Source organism: Sabethes cyaneus, chromosome 3 (genome assembly GCF_943734655.1).
Source record: "Sabethes cyaneus chromosome 3, idSabCyanKW18_F2, whole genome shotgun sequence".
NCBI classification, from domain to species: Eukaryota; Metazoa; Arthropoda; class Insecta; order Diptera; family Culicidae; genus Sabethes; species Sabethes cyaneus.
The window spans coordinates 230,261,911-230,270,995 of NC_071355.1; the positions used below are offsets into that span (position 1 = coordinate 230,261,911).

The 9,085-nt window shown below is 38.4% G+C and overlaps 2 protein-coding genes across 2 annotated transcripts; one reads left to right on the forward strand and one right to left on the reverse strand.

Annotated features, from left to right (window-relative positions):
• Positions 1 to 2,698: 2,698 nt before the first annotated feature.
• LOC128743358 (probable RNA polymerase II nuclear localization protein SLC7A6OS) lies at positions 2,699 to 4,778 on the reverse strand. The gene is made up of 4 exons (XM_053839913.1): positions 4,382 to 4,778; positions 3,928 to 4,322; positions 3,077 to 3,267; positions 2,699 to 3,015 (listed from the first exon to the last, which is right to left on the reverse strand). The coding sequence occupies exons 1-4, from the start codon at positions 4,559 to 4,561 to the stop codon at positions 2,711 to 2,713; spliced, it is 1,071 nt and encodes a 356-aa protein (XP_053695888.1). The 5' UTR covers positions 4,562 to 4,778; the 3' UTR covers positions 2,699 to 2,710.
• Positions 4,779 to 6,353: 1,575 nt separating this feature from the next.
• Positions 6,354 to 8,196, forward strand: LOC128742593 (heparin sulfate O-sulfotransferase). Its single transcript, XM_053839005.1, has 3 exons — positions 6,354 to 6,668; positions 6,725 to 7,415; positions 7,474 to 8,196. The coding sequence occupies exons 1-3, from the start codon at positions 6,542 to 6,544 to the stop codon at positions 7,736 to 7,738; spliced, it is 1,083 nt and encodes a 360-aa protein (XP_053694980.1). The 5' UTR covers positions 6,354 to 6,541; the 3' UTR covers positions 7,739 to 8,196.
• The last annotated feature ends 889 nt before the right edge of the window (positions 8,197 to 9,085 follow it).

Consider the following 9,085-nt stretch of genomic DNA (forward strand, 5'->3'; position numbering starts at 1 on the left):
TTTACATTCGTGAATTTTCTCGAAAATAGTTGATAGCACCATTCATTTTGATAGATCGATTGAAAGTATAATTGTTTTTCAACTAACATGTGGAGCAACTAATTAAAATTACGCCGGTTAAAATATCACAAATTAGCAAACGTTATCTGGACCATACTAAGACTAATGCTTTTTGACACTCCACTATTCAGTAAATTTCATAATTGAATTAAAACTATGTAAAAAATTGCAGGCAAGGAACTAACGCAAAGCAGCAAATTTAAGACCCAAAGCCTATTTTCGGATAAGATAATCGAGGTAAAAAATACCACCATTGGGCGGTGATTTCTTCTTCTTCAGCTAAGGAGTTAGTTCTTTCTTGCCGTACCTAGAAGCTTATTTAACAGCCCTCTCCAGTTCAGTGGATCGATGATGACCAGCTATGCTGCTCTGGTTCACGCTTGCTCAATGCCAGCTTTCATCAGAATTCAACAGAAATCCGCTCCCTCCGCCTGCTGCACACTTTGCCGAGAGTTTCGTCATTGGTCGTGATAAAGGCGTTCTTGATGCCGGTCCATTGCTTTTCGACAGATCCACCAGCAGACAACTTCGAGGATTCAAGTTGTCCGACAAACAGCCTCCCTTATCGCGCATCTGTCCTAGGTAATAATTATCCCATGACGCGTTCATATTCGCGTTATATGTTGGTGCATAGCCCTAATTGCAGTAAAAGGTTTAACCCGTAATCTGACACGATTATTCTTTCGCTTATCGCTTCCCGCCAGGGATTGTCCGATCACTTTCGACTCAATTTTGATTCATTTGACAGTACCGTCTCAGCCGAGCAAAATTTGATAAAGTCATATATGGGACATTGGTAGAACTAACTATTATCTACAATTTTGCTAAATAAAGTTTTGCTGTATCTTTTGTAGTTACGGAGCTACAATGCTAGTACCTCATTGGTGACTAAATGAACGTTCCCTTAGTTAATATCGGGAGCTAGCATTGTAGCTCTGTAACTACAAAAGATACAGCAAAACTTTATTCAGCAAAATTGCAGATAATAGCTAATTCTATAAATGTCCCATGCATAATTTTGTCAAATTTTGCACCACTGAGACGGTACTGCCAAATGAATCAAAATTGAGTCAGAGTGATCGGACCATCCCTGCTTCCCACTTCATCTGGGCTGCCCATATGCCGCTAGGGTCAGTAGCAACTCATCTATATCGACTAGCATTTTTGCATTGTATGTCAGAGTAAAGCAAGTTTTGTCCGGACAATGTTTCATGTTCGCTAGTCCCAGGCTCAGTCCCAGGATTTCAACAAGCTTTAGGTGGTTAGCTTCCCTTGCAAGTTGAGCCAGTTTACCCTGCTGTGCAAGTGGGTTTTCATTATATTCCATGTTCCAAATCGGCCCGTGTTTTCATGTTAAAGGTCGTTGCCAATAATCCAGATCGATTTCTCCGTTCATTTTCCGTAACTTGTGTAGTACTACACCAGTCGTAATTCGCCGATATTTTCATTTTTCTTCTCATCATCATCGGCATCATCATCGGCATCATCATCATTATATTTAAAATATAACTCGGTCAAAAAAAATTTTTCATTTTTGTCTTTTGTTCGTAGATTTTTGCATTAAAAATAACAACGTATTTAAAAAAGCAAGAATCCAAATCTATTTTCACGTTTAAACTTTAAGTAAAAATGACTAAAATCCATTTTTTTAGTCGATTAAAAATTCTCTGTGTTTTTTTCGCTCCCCCTTCAGTGGCCCTACACCGGAGGGACAAAAACTTTGTTTAAATATTTGTAATGGCCTTATTGCTTACATACTTCTTGGATCCACGTGTAATTTTTGACGTCCCTTATCGATTGCGCTTGTTTTGATTTTTTTCAACTGCAACCAATTTCAACTTAATTAAAAAGGTAATTTAAAAAATTTAAACTGTTTTAATTATATTTAACAATATTAATATTGTATAAACTCCAGCTTTTGGAGAAAAATTATTAAAGGTGATGTAAAAAATTGAGTTTGTTGTCCTAGTGATTTGTCTTGATTTAGTACGGATCTGAATTGACAATCGAAACATCAGTCCGTGTGGAAATTGACATTTGCTGTACCTTGCCTTTGACCAACTAGAATCATTGAATTGATTAAAATTGAACACTTAATAGCAAGGATAATTTCGTTTAAAAACGGCGGTTACAGAAATTGCAATCATCAAAGGACGATGATTGAGAGGATAACTTAAAATTGGGATTCGAACCCAATACCAACATTTTTTCCGCATTCACCCTGCTAGCAGAATCAGCTATCATTATTACCTTACCGAGATAATGTGAACATCACTACATCAACATTATGCTGTTTCTCTTCTAGTGAATAAAGCTTTAAGCATACGTTCTTAACATACCTATATTAACAAAAAAAATGTATCCACTGTCGGAATCATAATCGAACTTATTCATCAATTACGAATGGATTTTAGCGGAAATGCTCTTCCTTGACGCTCTAAAGCCTGTAACACAACGGATAAAAGCGATCAGGCGGAAACAGTCAAGGAAAACCTACCCCTAACGGGGATTCGAACTCACACCACCCCACCCAACATATAGGCAAAGAAGCAGTGATCGATTCAGAGTTGTCATCTAACAACATTCCAAAAGTAAAGCATAACTCTGTATATAAAAATTATTATGGAACGACTATGCTCTTATCAGAAAATCAATCATAGAGATCAAAGTTCTCACGTTGGCTGCTATCGCTGGCTGATGATCGACCACCACTACAGTCAATCTCGGAGTCGTACTGGTCGGAATCGGTCTTTTCCATATCCTTCATAACGCGCGCCTTATATTTAGCATAAGCCGTCCCAAACCGATCAACATCGTCTTGATTTAGTCCAGCATTATCCTCCTCACAATACTCGTCATTATCATAATCATCATCATTCGCTGGATAGGCAAACCCACTGCTGTTTCCAACGCCAGTGTAGTCATCGTCGTCTGATGATAATTCTCGATCTCCCTCTGCAACAAATTAATTAAACTTTAATTTTAACACTAATTGTTGAATAACGTTAACCGTTACCGAAATCAAAGTCTTCTACCGCTCGTCGTATCTCCTCTTCGCCAACGCTGTTTGCTTCACCGAAAATATCGTCATCTTCATCCGGATAATCATTACGCCAGTTGTTTTCATCGTTGGAATCTTCCGTGTCTTCATCGCCCGTAGAACCACCGCGGTGATTCGAATAAAGCGGATCGTCGTAAATAGCAACACTGTAAACGTACACGCACACATTATCACCCACGTATAAAAATAACTGCTCTTCTTTATCGACTGACTCGGTGAAGCAAAGGCAACGAAATTGAAAATGCTCACTATGAAAACGAACGTAATGCATTTTGTTCCTTTTATTATTATGCTTTTAAATATCAACGAATTTTAATTCCATTTTCTCGTGAAACCGCTGGTTTAAATTGTCTTCTAGCAGCAACCATGTTCCCCTAACAAGATACAAGATTAGCAAGAAATACTACAAGAAAAAATAATTCAATACTTGCCTTCGCAATATTGCACACCAAGTGCCACTGTAAATGGTTTCTCAATATCTCTAAATAAGCATTAAACAATTGTTTTTGATTTTGAAATACTTTTCTAACAGGAAGAAAAGCATTGAATTATTTGTTCTCTATATTTCATACACTAAAATAAAGCGGTAATGTACTTTAAGGTATCTCTAGCTTTTAGTAAGAACATGTTTGATTTAAACTAACAATTTACAGGAGAAAATGAACATGAAAAATGCGGAACCTTTCTACAGTTATCCAACGCTTAACCATTCGAGTATAATTATATTGTTAGGCGATTTATACTTTGCTGACCGTTTTCAGATGAATGAAAAAAACGTATAGTATAGATCTTCTACTAGAACCAACCTGATGTCGTCCAAGTTTTCCGGAATGTAGGGAAGGTGCGTCTGCTGACTGCTCTCGTCGGCAACGTACAAATCATACACGTAGTCCGGTTCATCCCGAGTAGCCGCACGAGGCTGTGGTGGTTTATGTGTGGATCCAGAGGCTGTTTGGGTGGCCGCTGCTGATTCAGAATCAACGAGATCCCTTTCGACATCGACGATAGTAGTTCCTTCGGCACCGTCAGTTTGATCGAGAGAGCGGGTACAATTGACTATACGGAAACGGTTGTTCTGTGCGTTTTGACGAGCAACCGCCCGGTTTCGTGACACGATTGTAGGATGATGAACTCGTGATATGGCTTCTTCGGCTTCCTTTTTCGTTAGGCGTTGCTGCAGGTGCGATGAAATATTGTCTGCCTATAGATATAGAACATCATTACTGTAACTGTTAACATGCTGACAGCAGGACTACTTACTCTGGTAAAAGTTCCGGCGAACTTAAGAACCGTTGATGTTTCACCAGTAGCTTCGCTCCCAGTTTCGGCTGGATTTAACAAACCATTATCGGGTTCCGTTCGTTGCCTTTTACAGTTTAGTACAAATGCATTCAATGGATCTTCGTCCACCCGTCTTTTGAGGCGAATAACCGCTGCCATTTTGCAGTGATCCAAGGACTGATCCGATTTCGATTTTCCTTGCTAGGACAGGTTAGAACATGGATTCTCTCAGCACCAACAAAGAACAAAATATTATTTCGAATTATTCACGACTTTTAGCTGGGTTCTCATCCGCCACTTTAATTGTACCCAAAACAATCGTTTTCACGGCGTTTGCAATTAAACGAGGCTTCCGATTTTGTTTCTTCTTAAACCGCGTTTGACATATACATGATGGTTGGTGTACTTCAGGACGTTTTCATTTTGACAGTTGGAAAAAAAGATGCCAGATATTTTTCAAAACATACGAAACTGCATAAACAAAATGGAAAATCGGAAAAATTGCAAAAATTAATATAAAACCGGTATAAAACTAAAGGAATTTAGAATGATTCGAACAATATGAATTCTAATTTTTGACTAACCTTGACCCAATTATAGATATCTGCGATAAATAATCAGAACTACTTTAAAGATTATTTCAGACTTGGCATTTCCAGATAAATCTACATATCTGGCATCGCTGCCGCTATTTAGCTGGTATAAAAGATATAAAATTTGCTTGAAAATTTGACGCACTACCCAACCAATGAGATAAATACAAGTGTGGCGATAGTGGTACAGTGGTGTTAGCGCAATGACGAAATTTCATCATGGTGTGAGTGGAATCGAAAATGGACCAATCACGATCTAGCGTGACGTCAAACTTCATATATAAACTCCATAAGGGTTGCTAGTGTGTGACTTTATTGGTGGCTTGTGTGTATCGCGAAACGATTTTGCCTTGGATTTTGCTATGGAAACAAAATTCCCGATATTCCCGATACAAATCGCGACGAAGTGTGCGCAAGACAAATGTCAGCAATCTCTTTTGTTCGGTGCGGTTTGTTTTTGTCGTTTGACGCCTTTCCCTGATTTTTCGCTTTTTCCACATCTCTTTAAACCTTATTGCTACCCAACTATTCAGTCGCTATGAAGTGCTATTTCAGCTAAAATCGTAGAAACTGAAACGATTTAATGTAAAATAGCACTTATTTATGAGAGATTTTGCGCACTTTGAATGGTGCAAGTTTCCTTGCATCCAAAAGCCTACAATTTTATTTGCAGAATTTACCTCAAATTTCGTTGTAATTTCATTGAGAAACAGTGTACGATTTGCAGTGATTGGTTCACCATTGCACTGTTTTTGGTTATTATTTGTCGACTAACATTTGATAGGCCGGATAAGCCAACTGTCAAACAGAACTAGAGAGAGTTCATTTTCCTATGCATCCGTCTTTTTCAAATGTTGGTCGACATTTGTAAAAATTAATTTAGTGTAACAGCATATAATTTTTGGGATATCACGTGAAGGAAATAATTCAAAGCAACGTCAGAGAGAGAGAGAGAGAGAGAGAGAGAGAGAGAGAGAGAGAGAGAGAGAGAGAGAGAGAGAGAGAGAGTTGTTGCAGTTTTATTTTTGTTCTGTGTGTTTACATTGAAAGTAACTGTGAAAATAGGGAAAATAGTAATATTTATGCTAACTCAATGTAACTTTTACCACCTTTTACAATGCTTTTTCGCTATCCGTTTTTATTCACGTTACTAACCTACTGAAAAGTCTATTCCGCTTTTAGCGTGTATAGAACTTGATTTTATACCAGTTGAACGTGCAATTTCGCGGCGGTTTAGGCATTTAGACCAGTCCAACCCAACTACAGCCCTGTTCCTGTGATTTGTAGTGACAAAAACAAAACAAATCGAAATCAATGAAATCTAAATACCAAACACTTCAGATATTATCTTATTTTCTTTAAAGCGTGTTTTTGTGTTTTCATCGTTGAAGTCACCGTAATTGCTAATACAACTTGACGTTATTATTTGCCGTAAAATGTGATCAATAAACAGGTTTCTATGAAAGACAATAAAAAGACGTGGTTAGACCGCAAAATCGAGCAGCTCTAGTCATTCATAAATATAATAGGGAAAGGGGCGGCGGCAATGATAACAACAAAATATTTTTTCCTGTTAATATTGATCGCTGCCGGACTCGTGTTTATTGTTTTATTCCATTGGTTTGCGTCAAATTATGGACCGGAAGAACGAAAAGTCCACTATGATTCCGCAGGTAGGTAAATTATGAATTTTCCATGTTCCGGGTTTATGTAATTCTATGATTTTCAGTCAATACAGAAAAGCTTCTACAAACTAATCTGCGTCACTGGCAGACGATGAGCAACTTTGAAAATCCTGCTTTACAAACGGTGAATTTCGATGAGCAGTTGGTTATCATATATAATCGCGTTCCGAAGACCGGTAGCACCAGTTTCGTGAATCTCACATACGATCTCTGCCGAAAGAATGCATTCCACGTGCTGCATATTAACATCACTGCCAACATGCACGTAATGTCTCTGCCGAATCAAATTCGATTCGTGCGAAACGTTACGGCGTGGATGGCCATGAAACCAGCATTCTACCATGGTCATTTGGCTTATCTTGATTTTTCCAAGATGGGCGTTCCTGCAACTAAACCTCTGTACATTAACCTTGTTCGAAAACCACTCGATCGGTTGGTTTCCTATTACTACTTCCTGCGCTACGGAGACGACTATCGGCCTCATCTGGTGCGCCATCGTGCAGGCGATACTATGTCCTTTGATGAATGTGTAACCCGGCAGAAGCCGGACTGCGATCCGGTTAATATGTGGCTCCAAATACCGTTCTTTTGTGGTCATGCAGCAGAATGCTGGAAACCAGGAAGTACCTGGGCGCTACAGGAGGCTAAGAGAAATTTAGTGAATCAATATTTCCTTGTCGGTGTTACCGAGGAAATGGATGAGTTTGTGGAGCTACTGGAGCTATCTTTGCCACGGTAAAACAAGTTCAACTACTGGAAACTTTATATTCTGATATACAATGTTTGCTTCCAGATTTTTCAGAGGTGCTTCGGATCATTTCCTTAAGTCAAATAAATCGCACTTACGAAAAACTAAATCGAAGATCGATCCCCTACCGGAAACTGTTTCCAAAATTCAGCAATCTAACATCTGGCAGATGGAAAACGAGCTGTACGAATTTGCGCTGGAACAGTTCCATTTCGCTCAAAAGAAGCTGCACACCCCAGGTAAGAGTGTCATGCAGGACTTTTTCTACGAGAAGATTAAACCAAATCAAAACGTGGCTGTCAAAAATTAGTCTGCTTTTTAAACGAATGAAAAGGTGGGATTAGAGAAACTTTACCGACAGTCACCGTGTATGCGCGGATAAAGTACCACAAGGATATTGAAAGTGAGTTTATAATCTAACGATGTTGATTAATTGTAATCTTTTTTAAACAAACAAAGGTAGCTTGCTGTGCGCTACGCACGTAGATTTCCAAAAAAAAAAATCTGAATGGAGGTAAAAGTGAATGTGATTGATATTAGCATAATTAGACGCTGTGTTAAGTAAGTTAACAAAAATCCAACAAAAAAAAGCAGAAGACGTTTGGTATTTAACGAATTAGTACATTTCGTTTACCTCAAATAGATCAGCATTGCGTTCATTCCACTTCCCGTTGATTGGATCGTTATTTGAAAATTTTCCATTAGTATCAAGTATCGATTCTAGCTAAGACATGTAGACGCTAAAAATTTAATAAAAGACATTTTTATCACTGAAATTTAATTCAAGTATTGAAACAGTTATTGTGATAGGAGAGGAAAGAAAGTACAGTAAATTTGTTTAGTAGATTTAAATCCGATTATGGTCTATGGTTTCATAAAACGTGTTTCAAAATTTATATTTGTACTCTGTGGTTCAAGTTTTATTGATTGCAATTTTAACAATTGATGCAATTCCTACACTTTTTTGAAATGTTTTAGCCTTCACGCTCATTTTTAGAGCTCATTCCGCGACCGTTAAATTTTAATCGATTTAGTTTCAATTTCTAGAAGTTGAGCCGACCAAGAATTGAAACATAAAACTTCCTCATGCGGTTACATGATAGTATCTGCAATCTCCATACTGTGAGAAGAGATCTATTCAATAGCCTCATGCACTATTTGTGCAATTTAATGTTCCTGCCCACTACTCACTGCATGACCAATGAATAAAGTTCACATCATGTTTCATCACACCATCATCGTTGGCAAACGTTGCGAAATTCCCCTTGCCCACGTCATATTTCTGTCTGACCTATCCATTAGAAAGCTGTATAGGTACTTGGCAGCACGAGCGGAAACGGCCGCGCCGGTATCGTGTACAGAACTTTAACAGCAAAGCACAATTCACAAAGTTCATGGCTTGCGCACAGTTTTCGATCGGCTGATCGGTGAGCACCAAACCCATACTTATGATGCTGCTGGGCACAACAACAACCACGGCAAACATTTGACCATGTCTGGTACCTATAGATGTAGCGGTGTTGACGTTTTTTGCTCGCAAACTTGTTTTCCAATCACCACAGCAAATGCATTCAGCACTTTCATAGTGATGTATTTTTTATTGTGGCAAAATTTGTTTACGGCAAACCGCTTGTGATGGAAAATTAACCATCAGAAG

Excerpts from the sequence above, each read along its gene's own strand:
- LOC128743358 (XM_053839913.1), bottom strand. The coding sequence starts at position 4,561 with ATGGCAGCGGTTATTCGCCTCAAAAGACGGGTGGACGAAGATCCATTG. Across the intron at positions 4,323-4,381 it reads TCGCCGGAACTTTTACCAGA|GCAGACAATATTTCATCGCA; the intron begins GTAAGTAGTCCT and ends CTATATCTATAG. Across the intron at positions 3,016-3,076 it reads GGTAGAAGACTTTGATTTCG|AGGGAGATCGAGAATTATCA; the intron begins GTAACGGTTAAC and ends AATTTGTTGCAG.
- LOC128742593 (XM_053839005.1), top strand. The coding sequence starts at position 6,542 with ATGATAACAACAAAATATTTTTTCCTGTTAATATTGATCGCTGCCGGA. Across the intron at positions 6,669-6,724 it reads AGTCCACTATGATTCCGCAG|TCAATACAGAAAAGCTTCTA; the intron begins GTAGGTAAATTA and ends TATGATTTTCAG. Across the intron at positions 7,416-7,473 it reads CTGGAGCTATCTTTGCCACG|ATTTTTCAGAGGTGCTTCGG; the intron begins GTAAAACAAGTT and ends GTTTGCTTCCAG.